General features: G+C 35.6%; 1 protein-coding gene across 3 annotated transcripts; it reads left to right on the forward strand.

Annotated features, from left to right (window-relative positions):
* Positions 1-3,150: 3,150 nt before the first annotated feature.
* Ttc14 (tetratricopeptide repeat domain 14) lies at positions 3,151-12,686 on the forward strand. Of its 3 annotated transcripts, none has more exons than XR_013342634.1 (12): positions 3,151-3,447; positions 3,882-4,006; positions 4,129-4,328; positions 5,707-5,791; positions 5,941-6,070; positions 6,401-6,556; positions 6,980-7,051; positions 7,406-7,525; positions 7,625-7,747; positions 9,406-9,523; positions 10,462-11,264; positions 11,358-11,442. XR_013342634.1 is itself a non-coding variant. In XM_026382935.2 (12 exons), exons 1-12 carry the CDS (start codon positions 3,287-3,289, stop codon positions 12,268-12,270), a joined length of 2,313 nt encoding a protein of 770 aa, XP_026238720.2. In that variant the 5' UTR covers positions 3,151-3,286; the 3' UTR covers positions 12,271-12,686. The 3 variants fall into 3 exon arrangements, 2 of the variants coding, with proteins under 2 accessions (XP_026238720.2, XP_077650380.1); XM_026382935.2 differs by having other exon boundaries at positions 10,462-10,571; positions 11,358-12,686; XM_077794254.1 differs by lacking the exon at positions 11,358-11,442 and having other exon boundaries at positions 10,479-10,577.
* Positions 12,687-15,465: the final 2,779 nt, after the last annotated feature.

The raw sequence follows: 15,465 nt of genomic DNA on the forward strand, positions 1-15,465 counted from the left end.
CAATTTAAGATAAGATACCACTACACACCAATTAGAATGATCAAAATCATAAACATTGACAACACCAATGGTGATGGTGCGGAGCAACAGGAACTCTCATTCATTGTTGGTGGGAATACAAAATGGCACAGCCGCTTTGGTCTTTCTCACAAAACTAAACATATTCTTAACATATGACTCAATAATCACACGCCTTGGTATTTACCCCCCAAAAGTGAAAACTTATGTTCATATAAAATCCTGCACATGGATGTTTACAGCAATGTCATTCATAATCTCCAAAATTTAGAAGAAACTAAGATGCCCTTCAGTAGGTGAATGGATAAATAAACTATGGCACATCCAGACAATTAAATATTATTCAACACTAAAAACAAGTGAGGCATCAAGCCATGAAAGGACATGGAAGGAATTTAAATTATTAAGTGAAAGAATTCAGTCTGAAAAACTACATACTTTATGATCACAATTATATATTCTGGGAAAGAAAAAATACAAAAACTGTAAAATGTTCAACGGTTGCCACTAGTTCTGGGGTCAGGACAGACAGAACCCAAGTGATTTTTAGGATAGCAAAAACACTCTGCATGATATTATAATGTTGAACACATGTCATTATACATTTGTCCAAATCCATAGACTGTATCAAGAGTAAACTCTAAGGTAAACTAGAGTTTGAGTGATAGGATGTGTCAGTGTAGGTTCATTAGCTATAACAAATATGCCACTGGGGGTGGGGGATGTTGATAATAGGGGAAGCTATGTATATGTAGCAATAGGACATATATGGGAAATTTCTGTACCTTTTACTCCTTTTTGCTATGAACTTAAAATGTTCTAAGAAAAAAAAAGCCTATTTTAAAGAGAGAGAGAGAGAGAAAGAGAGAGAGATAAAAAGATGCTCAGAAGTGAAAAGAAGACATTACATAATAGACCCCCTGGGGTCTTACTTCCTACCTGCCTTCCCTGACACATTCATCTCATCCTTAACCCCAGATAAGAATGAGGTCTTATTGAAATTGTTTGCATCAGGATAAAGAACAAGAAAAAAAAATTGTCAACAGATAGTCCTTATAAATGAATAGATTATTTGTATGTCCTTTACAAATGGTAATATGAAAGTTCCTGAGATTTAAAAAAAGACCTTATCTTTTGCAGATAAGCTAGCAGCTGTGCATATTATTTTGGGAACCCTGGAAGATCCAAGAAAAGCTATACTGAGATATGCTGCTTCTGCTCCTATTTAATGTGACTACCTTACTTAACCTAATTTGTGTTCTTTGTTAAATAAATTATTATTTTAAACTGGGTGTGTATGTGCACACAGAGGAAAACGGAGGTTTTATCAACATCTGTAACCCTCCTCAAATGTCACACTTATGTAATGAAAATGTCTATAAACTAATATGTCCCTACCTACCTCAATCACACGTGTGATCTCCAGAATGCATCTTGCTTTTTCATACCTCTTATCTTTAATTATATTGGTCCCTCTGCCTGGACCACACATACTTGCCTTCCCCTCTCCCTCTTATCCACAGCAACTTCTGTTACCTCACTTCCCAGAGAAGAGAGACCTAACAGACACCCTAATATGTGTTCACAACAATAGAACTTTTCACTGTGTCAATTTTTTTCCTTCTTATGTCTATTCCGTCAGTGAACTGTGAGCCACTCAAGAAACAGAAGTGGGTTTTTTTCAATTTTTTATTGGTGCGTTATAATTGTACATAATGGTCAGATTCATTGTTGCATATTCATACGTGCACACAATATGACAAGATAATTTGACCAGTGTCATTCTCTAGTAGTTCGTGTTTCTCTCCCCTCCTCCCTTCCCCTGGTCCTTTTCTCTACTGATCTCCCTTAGATTTTCATGAGGTTCCCACCACTTTTCTTTTCCTTTTTACTCCCTAGCTTCCACATGTGAGAGCAAACTGTTGATCTTTGACTTGGTGAATTTGGCTTATTTCATTTAACATAAAGTTCTCAAGTTCTATCCTTTTTTTTTTTTTTTGGCAAATGACATAATTTCATCCCAGAAGTGTTTTCTTCATCTTTATATTTCCAGGGTCTAGAGTGTTTGTTAAAGGATGTACATATGTGTTTATTTAAAGATGAAATTTGACATCACATTAAAAATCAGCCTAAAGTTAGACATCAGAGATGTGTTTTGCCTGGCCAGCCTTACCCATTTTCTCCACCTCGACTGTTCCCTCTCTCCCTCTCTCCCCTTTGCTTAATTATTCATATTGATTGCTTAATCTGGAAGTTTCTTAGAAAAATATTTTTTAATGTTTTTTTTAAGATAGCAAAGAAGTGGGGAAAAAAAGTATTTTCTTTCAGTGCTCACCTTGAGAAGCAACATAAGCAAGACTACTTTCTCCAAAATGAAAAGCAAACTAGTCCCTTCCAATCCTATCAAAGATCCAGTGTTCCGTCCCCTTCAAAATCAACACCTTATCTGTTCCAACAGAAAATGAATTCAAATATGACTGTATATGTGGGAGTTAAGAAGTCTCTCCTTGGCACCTAATGTGGCTACCTCCACTTAAGACCAGTATTAACCAAAGTTAGAAAATCTCCAACTGGGTTCCAAGTACACCTGCTTAGAGTTAATTTCTCTTGTTACTACTCTATATACAATAGGCATCCGATAAGTATCATCCTTAATGAATCCTGCTTATCCTCTACTAGGGGTAAAGCTATAACACTAGAATGGCATAAGCATATGTCTTTTGTAACTCTAAAATCGCTAACAGTAAATGGAGTAAGAATAGTAAACACAACTCCAGTTGATTAAAAAATATTAGCTCCCTTCCTTTCTTCTGCACTTTAGTCTTCCAGGTAACCTTTCCAGGGCAGCCGTTTTAATGTGATTATGTCCCCCACACAGACATTGATTTATGTTCTCACTCAGGTACTGGCATTTTGCACCGCCTCATGAAAATGAATTATTCACCCTAGATTAGAGATCGGGCTATTTCACCACGTCAATTTTTTAAAGCAGTCTACCTAAAAGCCCACTCAGTCCTCAACACAGAATGCGCTTAGCGCTCTCCTTCCGGCTTCCGTAATCTCGCTCGGTTTCGCGAGAACGAGATAGAGCTCCGCCGCGCGGCCACCGGGGGCGCCTCGGGAACACTTCCGGGAGGTGAGCAAGTGTGTGTGTGTTTCCGGCGGCTGCTAGGCTGCTGCCTCAGCCTCCGGGATCACGGGCTCAAGCAGTAGACACGGAACTGGGTCCTAGCAGTCCACCGGTTCTCGGACCCTGCAGCCTCTCGCCATGGACCGGGATCTTCTACGTCAGTCGCTGAATTGCCACGGGTCGTCATTGCTCTCCCTACTGCGGAACGAACAGCAGGACAATCCGCACTTCCGGAGCCTCCTAGGGTCGGCATCCGAGCCCGCCCGCGGCCCGCCGCCCCAGCAGCACTTACCGGGCAGGTAATGGTGCTGCTGCGCCGCTGTGAGACCGGGGTGGGGACGCCTTCCACTCGGGCTCCGCTCCCGCAGCCCCGGGCTGCACCTAAAAGAAGCGGAGCGGTGGCACGTGAGACTGGCTAGCTAGTGCAGAGTGCTGAGTGAAAGAAGGTTGGCGCACCAGGTTTGTGTGCAAGGAGGATTTCGAGCTGAACTTTCTGGTACTGCCAGATCGAGCCACAGATTCCTTAGTTAAAATCTCTCGGGCTTTCCTATCTGAAGCTGGAGGCGCCACGTTCTAGGTTTTCCCGCCCTCCGCTTCCAAGTTGTCGGATGAGGGAGTGCCTGGTTAAAACTTTTTCCTGGGCTGTACGGAGTGGGTTTTTCATAATCAGAAGTTTAGACATGAAACGGCTTTGCAAATAAACAAGTTTTCATACGTTTTTGTTTCTTTTAAGAAAAGAGAAAAGAGTTGACAACATTGAAATACAAAAATTCATCTCCAAAAAAGCAGATCTGCTTTTTGCACTTTCCTGGAAATCGGATGCACCTGCAACTTCTGAAGTTAATGAAGACAATGAAGGTGAGTTTAGTCTCCAAACCTTTCTAACATAGGAGGTTTGATTTAACAGTCCTTCAGATAAAACAAGTCAAAACTATTGTTAGTGATGTTAAATTTTTTTCTTTCTTTTTTTTTTTTTCCAGATCATTATGCAGTCATGCCACCTTTAGAGCAATTCATGGAGATACCTAGTATGGACCGGAGGGAGCTGTTTTTCCGTGATATTGAGCGTGGTGATATAGTGATTGGAAGAATTAGTTCTATTCGAGAATTTGGTTTTTTCATGGTATTGATCTGTTTAGGAAGTGGCATCATGAGAGATATATCCCACTTAGAAATCACAGTAAGTTGCTGTCTTTTCACCTATCTACATTACTTCTGTTTTTGATAGTCATCTCTGCAAAAAATTATGTGTTTGCATCCAGTTGTTTTTAAGAATATCTGCTTTGGAAATTAAACATTGGATAAAAATAGTTTTCCTTAAAAAATGAAAGTTACTGGTGAGAGAGTTACAGCTTCTTTCTCCATTTCTGAATTTAGAGGTTTTGTGGACTCTGGCTACAGGAGGGGTTTCCTTTTTACGTACTCAGAAATGGACATGGTGAAGTCCATTGGTATTCTGGAATTATATCTTCTAGTTGAACATATTCTTGGTTATTTTATATTTAGCATTAGACATTTGAATGTGGATAATTTAGAAAAAAATTTCTATGATTTATAATTTACATAAATATAAAATTTGTCTATTGATAATAAGGCCTAAGATAAATAGTCTTGAATTAATAATGTGTCACTTTTAAAGATTTGATATTTGCTGTCTGTCCAGACACATAGAAAGGAAGAAAAGCAGAACTTTGAAGAATTCAAGTTTCATTTTCATTGGAATCCTGTTCTTTATGAGCAGATTATAGTTTTATTGTTGTCAAATGCAAATCTGTTTTTGGTTTCTAAAACTAAAGAAAACAATTCATGAGATTTTACCTTTTGAACTGAACTAAAAATGTTTATTGTGTTTGGACATGGAAATTTCTTGTAACTAAAATCCTTATTTAAATTTTAGACTTTAGCTTAATCTACGAGTCCATCAATGGATGAATAGATAAGGAAATGAGATATGTACACACACAATTAAAAATATTATTCAGCCTTGAAAAAAGAATGAAACTCTCTCATGTATGGCAACATGGAGGGAATTAGAGGATATTCTACTAAGAAATGAGTTAGGCACAGAAAGACAAATATAGCATGTTCTCCTTTATAATGTGGAACTAAAAAGTTGATCTCAAAGGAAAGGCTAGAATAGTGGTTACCAGAGACTGAGAGGGGGATGGGGGGATAGAAGGAAATTGGTTAATGGGTACCAAAATATAATTAGGTAAGAGGAATAAGTTCTAGTGTGTTGAAGCATAGTAGGGTGCCTATAGTTAACAACAATTTATTATGTACTTTATGAAGAACTAGAGGAGTTTGAAGGCTCCAACTAGAAAGAAATGATAAAAAATTGGAAATGCTAATTATCTTGGTGTGATAATTACACATTTTATACATGTATTGAATTATCACTGTATCGTTATTAAAAAAATAGACTATAGAATGTTGGTTGTTTAAATGTTCATGTCAATTATTAGCTGTTTATACTGAACAATTTAAAACTAAGAGAAAAGATACTGTTCTCAACAAAAAGTGAGATGAATAGTGTTTTCACGAATTTTTAATTGCAGGCTCTTTGTCCATTAAGAGATGTGCCTTCTCACAGTAACCATGGGGATCCTTTATCATATTACCAAACTGGTGACATCATTCGAGGTAAGCATGTTCATCATACTAATAACAAAGTCAGAGCTGTTTATTTTTTATTAATTATGAAAATGTAGTCTAATGAGGGTAGTGTTGAGAAAGTTTTATTTAATATATATTTTAGTTTGTTTTTTATTAATCAGTTTTTTTCTTTTAAGCTGGAATCAAGGATATCGACAGATACCATGAAAAGCTTGCAGTATCTCTTTATAGCTCAGCTCTTCCACCACACCTGTCTGGTATTAAACTAGGTGTAATTACTTCTGAGGAGCTTCCTTTGTATTACAGGTATTTATCCATACTGTCTCAACAATGCTCATTACAAATTTCTTGAATTAAAATAGCAAATTTAGTCAAGTCAGGCTTCTGAAAATGATGGAATTTTAATTTCTCTTATTATAAAATGAGTTCATCTTATTTTTCTAATCTTCAGAGCATTTCAAATTTGGTAGAATGAACCATCTTATAATAGTGCCACTTACTTCCATAAAAGACAAAAAAAATGCTATTAGTATTTAAACCTTATCTTATGATAATATATCTTTAAAGAAATGGGATATGCTAATTATTTGTTATTCTTGAATTTTTGCATTTTTGTCCCCCCACCCCCACCCCAAGGAGGAGTGTTGAACTAAATAGTAATTCTTTGGAGTCCTATGAAAATATCATGCAGAGTTCTCTGGGATTTGTTAATCCCGGAGTAGTTGAATTCCTTCTAGAAAAACTTGGAATAGATGAATCTAATCCACCATCTTTAATGAGAGGCTTACAAAGGTATAGTAACATCAGTATTATTCTCTAAGGTGGTAAGGGGAATGGGCTAAACTCAAAGGTTGCATAACATATTGACCATCATTGGCCTAGCAAAAGAAATATGCCACAGGTTGAATGAACTGGGTGATTTCATCTGCTTCAGGACAGATGAAATCACCCAGTTCTTATCGATGATCAGTTGTGTATCATGTGACCAAGTAAAGAGGGATGCAAAAACTTTATAAAAATTTTTTGTATGTGCTTAAGAAAAAATAATATTTAACAGTAATGTTCATTTCTGACAGTTGAAGGATTTTGCTATGTAAATGGAATACTAATTTCTTTCTTGAGTTTCATTCAATGTTGAGTGCCTGTATGTCAGGCAGAGTGAAGTATAGTTAGTTTTAAAGTGTTTATAGTCTAACTTTGATTTTCTTTTAATAGCAAAAATTTCTCTGAAGATGATTATGCTTCTGCATTAAGAAAGAAACAGTCTGCATCTTGGGCCTTAAAGTGGTAGGAAGATGTTTTGTTTTAACACTTATATTATGTAGTCTAAAAGAGTACGGAAAGTCAGGCATTCCTAAATCATTAAGATCAGCGTGTGTTCATACATATAAAATAAAGTTTTTTTGTCATTAGCCTATTTTGTAGGTATCACATTGGTCTTACATTGTAAAAAACAGACTTAAGTTCATCCAGCATTTTTAATGTCTTTCAAAATTAAATTGATTGACTGTAGTATCAACATAATTATTATAAAAATATCAGAATGCAGAGTGCTTCTTGTATATTGCAAATATAAGACATTTGCTTTTAAAACTTATTAAAATTTTATTAGATATTTTATGAAATGTTTGTGATTTTTAGTGTGAAGATTGGAGTTGATTATTTTAAGGTTGGACGCCACGTGGATGCTATGAATGAATACAATAAAGCTCTGGAAATAGATAAGCAAAATGTGGAAGCTTTGGTAGCTCGTGGAGCATTGTAAGTGAATTAAGGATTTTTAAGGGATATTTACAAGATAAATCTGAAAAATATTTATAAATAGCTCAAGATTACATTTTTCTTATTTAATATCTCTAGATATGCAACAAAAGGAAGTCTGAACAAAGCAATAGAAGATTTTGAGCTTGCATTGGAAAACTGTCCAACTCACAGAAATGCAAGAAAATACCTCTGCCAAACACTTGTAGAAAGAGGAGGGCAGTAAGTGTCAAACTTAGAGATCTAATATGGAACCAGCTACTTTTAAAACCTTACATAAGGAAAAAGCATCTTTAGCTCACTCAATTCAAAACACCTTTCATTTCAGTTTTGGATGAAAATATTTTTTAAATATAGTCCTTTTGAATTCTCCCCCTCCCTGCCTTATTCCCGAGGTTTTTATGATTGGGTGTATTTTGGTGTCTCAAGTTTATTGCTCTGAATATTCTCATTTCATAAAAATATAGATGGAAAAGTACCAGAGTATTATTTTTTTTTCAAGACATATACTAGGAGTTTTCTAATAATGAAGAATTTACTTTCTAATTTAATCATTCTAATAATATAACATCAAAAATATATATTAAGGGGCTGGCGTTGTAGCTCAGTGGAAGAGCACTTGCCTAGCATGTGTGAGGCACTGGGTTCGATTCTCAGCACCACGTAAATATAAATGAAATAAAGGTCCCCCACCAACTAAAAAATATTTGAGCAAAAAAAATTTTGTGTGTGTGTGTGTAGAGAGAGAGAGAGAGTGAGAGTTCTTTAGTTAGTCGTGAATAAGATTTTGCTATCTGTGAATAAGATTTTCAGCCTCTAACTCTGTCCAGGAAAAACCCACAAATTCAAATTAAATGGTAGAGCAAATCACTAAGAAAAAACATAATTATTGAGATGCTGGCATAATGCCTTACATAGCAAATAATTAATGACCAAACAGATCGGTGGAATTTTATTGTAGTGTTTTTTGAAGAAATGTAATGCTTGTTAAGTATCATTTGGTAATAGCCTGCTTTAATAATTGAGCCAGTTCATGATTAATAGCATAGTTTTTCTTCTAATGTTTTTTCAAATATTTTGCAGTATTTTTTTTTTTTAACTCACAAATACTTCTAATTAGTGATTGGAACTGCTTTACTTTCTCTAGATATATTGCTATTACCTACTGAGGTATGTTTGTCTTATTTTCCATGTACTGGGTATCTTTTAGCTGAGGAATGGCAAAATCAACCAGTTATTAAAACCAGAAATATTGATGATCTTTGATTTATTCTTTACTACCTATATCTAGTCTGCTGCCACAAAACTGATCCTGATGTTAGTTTTACAGTACCTTTCCTCCTTTGAACTAAAAGCATCTTACAAAATACTTTCACTACTCTGTGTCCAAACTTTCTAATTTTGATTTTTCACAGCATAGATATCTGGGCTTTATTTAATGATTGTCTACAAACTAGTTGTGATATATATACGTGTGTGTGTGTGTATTCCCAAAGTTAACAGTGGATTTTCTGGGGGAAAAATTTTTATAGAAAGGAAAATTTTTTTATAAACTACTAGGAAAAGCCGATATACATAATTTTATGTTAAAGCTTGAGATCACCCTAAATTTGCAGACATCAATTTATCATGTATCTCTCTGTATTTCTACAATAAATGTGCCAATATTGTTAGTTATTAGTAATAGGTTTTCATTTGTTTTATGGAGTCTTTTTTTATCAAATAAATTACAGTGAGAAACATAGTTTAGGTGTGGTTTTTAGAAAATAGTTTGGTAAACATGACTTTTCCCTAATAAGTTCCATCATATAAGCCTCTGACCTATATGTGTATTTGGGTGATTTTACTGTTTGTATAAAAATGCTAAATCTTCCTTTTAGGCTAGAAGAAGAAGAAAAGCTTTTAAATGCTGAAAGCTACTATAAGAAAGCTTTGGCTTTGGATGAGACTTTTAAAGATGCAGAGGATGCTTTGCAGAAACTTCATAAATATATGCAGGTGATTCTTTATTTCCTCTTAGAAACCTAGAGATATTTAAAAGTAATACCAAAGTATAATGTTCTAGGAAAAACTTTTGATTACCTAGTGGAACATTATGAAGTTCCTTTTTAGGTTTAGCTTATCCTGATTAGGTTTGGCATTGCTTCATAGTGCCTATTCCTCTTTTTGTTTGTTTATATTCAAAAGTAAAAATAGCCCTATAAGAAAATTCCTTTTACCTAAATTCAGTATAAAAGTATGAAAACTATCTATGGGCTTACCTGGTAAATATGAAATTATCAGTGTTGCTACTGTATAATTGAGTTAATTATAGAAATCTTTTTGAGACATATTTTCATCTGCCTTTTCCTGTAATACTGATGATGATGTTTTCTCATGCATTTTCTTCTGAATTGGACCATTGCTGCTGTGTCTGTGACATCTGGTGCTGCTCATCCCCATCCACAAACTGGAAAATGATATCTTATGTAATCATGCATCCAACTGGGCTGTGCTATTTTTAAAATGGTTTGTATTTGAACGTGGTGATTTCCTCCCTTCAATTCACATTAATGGAATATATGTATTTGCATCTGACCTTTAAAATTTATATCTTATTTAAATTTTTCAATTTTTAAAAATTCTTTTTTTTCCACATGCGTTTTTTCCCCCTCTTTCTTGCACTCTGGGTCATTGGTACCACTGCAATGGCTTCCCCTTTTTTCATGGGATACCAACTGCAATATGGTCCTCAATACTGTTCTGGCCATTCCAATGATTAATGCCAAACATCTATGTGATTAATTTTTTTATGTTAAAATCAAATACTGTTTAATGCTGGCAATATGGTGATTTGATTAAAATGGGTTTCTGGTTGGGGGTGGTCTTTTGAATATTATTTTGCATATTGTGCTATTTTTAACGTGTGGTTTTTTCCGATATCTGGGTTCTAAAAGAAATCTTTGGAATTAAGAGAAAAACGAGCTGAAAAGGAAGAAAAGCAGAAAACAAAGAAAATAGAAACAAGTGCAGAAAAGTTGCGTAAGCTCTTAAAAGAGGAGAAAAGGTAAACTATAATATTCAGTATTTTTTAACTTAAAGCAACTACTGAGTTGAGCCCAAAGTGCCATAAGGAGGTAAAGTAAGTAAAAAAAAAAAAAAGTATTTCAAATGATAATGTCTTAAGAATTCTTAACAAGTATGTGTTCAACTTGTTTTCCTATAAAAGATTATGTAAAAAAACAAAATTAATCTTAGAATTAAAATATAGAATAAGTTATTTTAATTTTCTGTCATGAAGAAATGTTTTAGAAGAGCAGGTTCTTATCTAGGGATGGTTTTGTTCCCCAAAAGACCTTTGTCAGTGTTTGAAAATATTTGGTTGTTATAAGTGGTGGTATGCTACTAGCATCTGGTGGACAGAGGTCAAGGATTCTGTTCAACATCCTGCAATACACAGGACCTACACCCTCACAAAGAGCTATTTGGTCCAAAATGTTAGTTGTGCTAAGGTGGAGGAACTATGAAACTAAAGAGGGTCAGATATAAAACTTCAGTTTTCTCCCTGTGTGTTAATATAGTTTTAGTTTTTAAGGTAGTATTGAAAATGTCACTGTGTCCTTCAGAATTGACCTGCTTACAGTGACACCTGTCCACATAGGTATTTTTCCCAGAAGTCATGATTGATGATAAAAATTGGACCTCATAGTAACAGATTATTGTTACATCATTTATCTGAGCTACAGCTTATAGGAAATCTGTAAGTGAAACAATAGGGTTGAAATAACTATGGATAATTTATTAGCAGTTTTGTATTTAACATTATCTGATGAGTGAACTGGGTTTTTTTTAGGCTAAAGAAGAAAAGAAGAAAATCATCCTCCTCTTCAAGTGTTTCTTCTGCTGATGAATCAGTTTCTTCCTCATCCTCTTCCTCTTCTGATCACAGAAGGCATAAGAAACGAAAGAGGAACCGGTCAGAGTCTTCTCGAAGTTCCAAAAGGCATTCATCTAGGGCATCCTCAAGTCAGATAGATCAGAATAGGAAAGAGGAGTGCTATCCAGTTCCAAGTAATACTTCTGCATCTTTTCTTAACCAAAAACAAGAAGTGGAAAAACTACTGGAAAAGCAAGACAGGTTTCAATATCAAAAGACACAGGTAAAAGAGAAGGATAAATGCCCTCTTTCTTCCTCTTCAGCTGAAATACCAGATGATTTTGGAGGTAGGTCTGAAGATCCAAGAGATTTTTACAATAGCTATAAAACCCAGGCAAGTAGTAGCAAAACTGAAAAGCCATATAAATCAGAAAGACATTTTTCCAGTAGAAGAAATTCCTCAGATTCCTTCTATAGGAATTCAGAGGACAAGATAAAAATGTATGGTCACAGGAGATTTGAAAAAGACATAGAGGGAAGAAAAGAGCACTATAGAAGGTGGGAGCCAGGTTCCGTGAGGTATTCCACTTCACCAGCAAGTTCAGACTACTCTTGGAAGTCAGTTGAAAAACACAAAAAATACACTTATTCTGGATCACGTGATTTCAGTAGACATGAGCAAAGATATCGGTTAAATACAAATCAAGAATATGAAAGAGAGGACAATTCTGGGGAAGATAACAAAACAGAGATTCCAGAAGAAGATGGACTAAATAGCAAAGAGCAATCAGACAGCAAAGTTAAAAAAAATTTACCTCAAAATTTACTCAATATATTTAATCAGATAGCTGAGTTTGAGAAAGAAAAAGGAAATAAGCAAAAAAATTAATATTTAATGGAAATCTGCATGGTTACACTAAAATGCTGTTGAAAGTTTTGGGGTGTTTTAGTCATTAACAATCTGATTCAGAAATGTCTGCTCTTAAGATTATTTGTAAAGACTACTGAATCCCTTTTCTCAAATTTTATTTGTTTCAGTTGTAGGTCCCTTTGTCACAACCTGAGTTTTAGGCTTTTTGTGGGTATGTTTATATATAGTATATTTCTTAACTCTATTTAAACTTCTTCACCTGAAGATAATTCTCTGACAACATTGTTCCTTTGTTATATTATGGTGTGTGAGAATTCTGTGGCTCACCTACCTTGCCGTATGCAAGTAAATTAAATTGATGCATTGAACGCTTGGATCACTTTCATCAAAAATTGTATCTTCTGTTCAATTAAAAGCCCTCAACTTTTGAAAGATCGTGTGTTTGGATGATTTTCGAGTGCTATTTTTTATAGCTAACATTTATTACTACTTTGCATAATTTCATTTTAGACTGCTAGATTATGTCCAAATTTTCCTGTAAATTAGATCCTGATTTAATTTTTAAAATGTTTGTGTATGTGTGCGTGTGGTGCTGGGAATCATACCCAGGATCCCCATGCTAGGCAAGCCTTCTACCACTGAGCCACCTCCAGTGAGCTTAACAAATCCTTTAGGAATAAGAACAAGTTAGATGATTAGAAGCCTATTTTGCTTATTTCTTATTTACTTATTGGTACCATTATGGCCCTATGAAATTTTTTGACTTTAAATATTGGCAAGACCCTCAGAAACTATGTTCTAGGCAAGAGTAGATCAAAATAGAAAGTAATCCTTTTAGCAAAAATAGCAGAGAAGCATACTAAATCTGGTTTTCTTCTGGAGGAAAAAATGCAGAGGTTCAGTTGGGAAAAGTCTCTAGGCATGTTTTTAAAGTTTTGAGCTAATCTGCCATTTTCTACTTACCACCTCTCCAATATTGCCATCTTAGGAACTGAATAAATGACTTGATGCCTCAACCAGAGCCTGATTTTACTCAAAATAAATTTCAGCAGCTGGAGCTCAAGAAGGAAGGCACTTGGATTTTAAAGATTCCCAGAATTATTGAAAGTTTTATACTCTGGGAGATACAGATAGGAATCATGTGCTGGGCTTCTGATATATTTAGAAAAATTAGGACTCTATAAGCTGTGAACAGCATTGGGCTTTTAATCCTGCTGCTGAAGATGGTACAGGATGAGTATAGATGGGTATCTCCTGCAAAGGCTTGAGTGAGAAAATGATCAGAGAAGTGACTCATTTCTTATTCTATGTTGCAGTGCTTGCCACAAAATTATAAAGTTTTAATATTGGTGTATACTATTTGTGTCCTTCAAATCCTAGTGATAAAAATCTAACAAATTGATTTTGTAGTGGAACAGGAATAAGAAACTGGTTAAAAGAGGTAGTTACGGCATTAGAAATAGGCTAGACAGAGAATAAGATGGGAGACCAGAGGGAAACAGCATTTTTCATAGCTTGGCAACCTGGTAGTCAAGCAGCAGGAATACTGCTTTTCTGTGAGATGTGTGAAAGAGAGATTCTATTAAAACTCAATACTAGATAGCCAAAATACCTTAGAGACTTAGAAATTAGGTATATTAAGTAAGGAAAATGGACAAAAATAAGATCTGGGCTGCTGATGGAAGCAGTGGAACTAGCACACAAGGACAAAAAGTCAAGAAATGCAGTGGACACTTCTAGCATGGAAAATCCTGAGATCTGAGGGGCAGCCTGCACGAATCAGGAAGCTATTGGGCACAGTTAATTGGTACACAAATGATGCTCTGTTTATCAGTTGTCCACAGAGAACCAAGGTAGAAGCCTTCTTGAGCCTACCAACTACACTGTTGGCCAGCATTGGATCCAGGAAAAGTGGGCTGGCTCCCATACACAGTAAAGGGGGACATGAGCTACATAACCTAGATTAAACCTACCAAAATCTGGAGAAAATTAGGCACAGAGAGTATTTAGCTCCCGGGAATACAAGTTGGGGAGAATCCAGTTCCCTCCCCACTTCAGTCCTGTGGCTTGCAGGACCAGCTACCATGGGTCAGGAATCTGAATAGGCAAGGGTGTGGGCACTCGAGACCAACCCCAGGAGGCTAGTAAGGACGCAGGACTAGCTGCAGTGGGTCAGTAACCTGAATTGATGGCATGTGAGACAGGCCCTGGGAGACCATGAAGGACAGTAGCTGTGAGCAACAGAAGTGGCAAGGGACTGGCTCCCTATCTTATGAGTGGATGCCTGGGTAGACTCCTGGAGTACAGTCTCCCAGTACAGTTTCATAGCTGATGCACTCTAAAAGTGCATTGATTTAATACCTTCATGACAACTAGCCATGTAATATAGCACCTGGGGTCTCACCAGACATAAGCCACCTCCCTGAGAGCTCCATCTACAGGTCCTCATCTCAAGAATCTCCCAATGACTTCATTCTGGAGCAAGCTGACAGTATTTTTCATCCCAAACTTCATCTTAACACCCAGAAGGGAAGCAGAAGTTTTAGATCTTGGTGAGCAACACAATAAAAAGAAAGGAGATGACAAACTGCAGCCCTTACTCTTGCACCTGGTACATACCTCAAGAAGAAATGGAAAAAAAGACAGTTGGGCACAGACAGCAAACATTCCCACTGATATTTGGTCCACAGCAATGGAAAGAACCTTTTTTATTTTTCATCAAGATTCTATTCTTTTTTCTTGTGTGCTGAATGATTCATGGATATACACATTTGTATCTGTTTTTCTCATTTCTAGCATTTTTTGAAGGCTTACTCTGTCTTAAGGATTAGGTTTTTGATTATTATAGTTTGATTTTGTATTGGTTTCTTTTCTAGTTTCTTTTTCTTTTATCTTGCTAAAAGCCGAATTCCATTTTTCTCTTCTCCACTCTTAATTTTTCATTCTTTTTTTTAAATCTGCCCTCATAATTATCACACCCTATTTTGCTTTTGCATTTCCACATTCACCTGAAGAATCAGAAATTGTAGACACTTTTCTATCCACCTATCTCTTCATTTTTCCTCTTAATTAATTCTAAATATCTCTTAGCACTAGTTGGTTTACATAACACCAGACCCTATCACTAATGCTGTAGTAGTAATACTATGGAAGTCAAATATCTACTTTGGATTTTACATCAAACATAATAACATGATCACTTTTCCTACTGAT

This window comes from Urocitellus parryii, chromosome 2, assembly GCF_045843805.1.
Source record: "Urocitellus parryii isolate mUroPar1 chromosome 2, mUroPar1.hap1, whole genome shotgun sequence".
Lineage (NCBI taxonomy): Eukaryota > Metazoa > Chordata > Mammalia > Rodentia > Sciuridae > Urocitellus > Urocitellus parryii.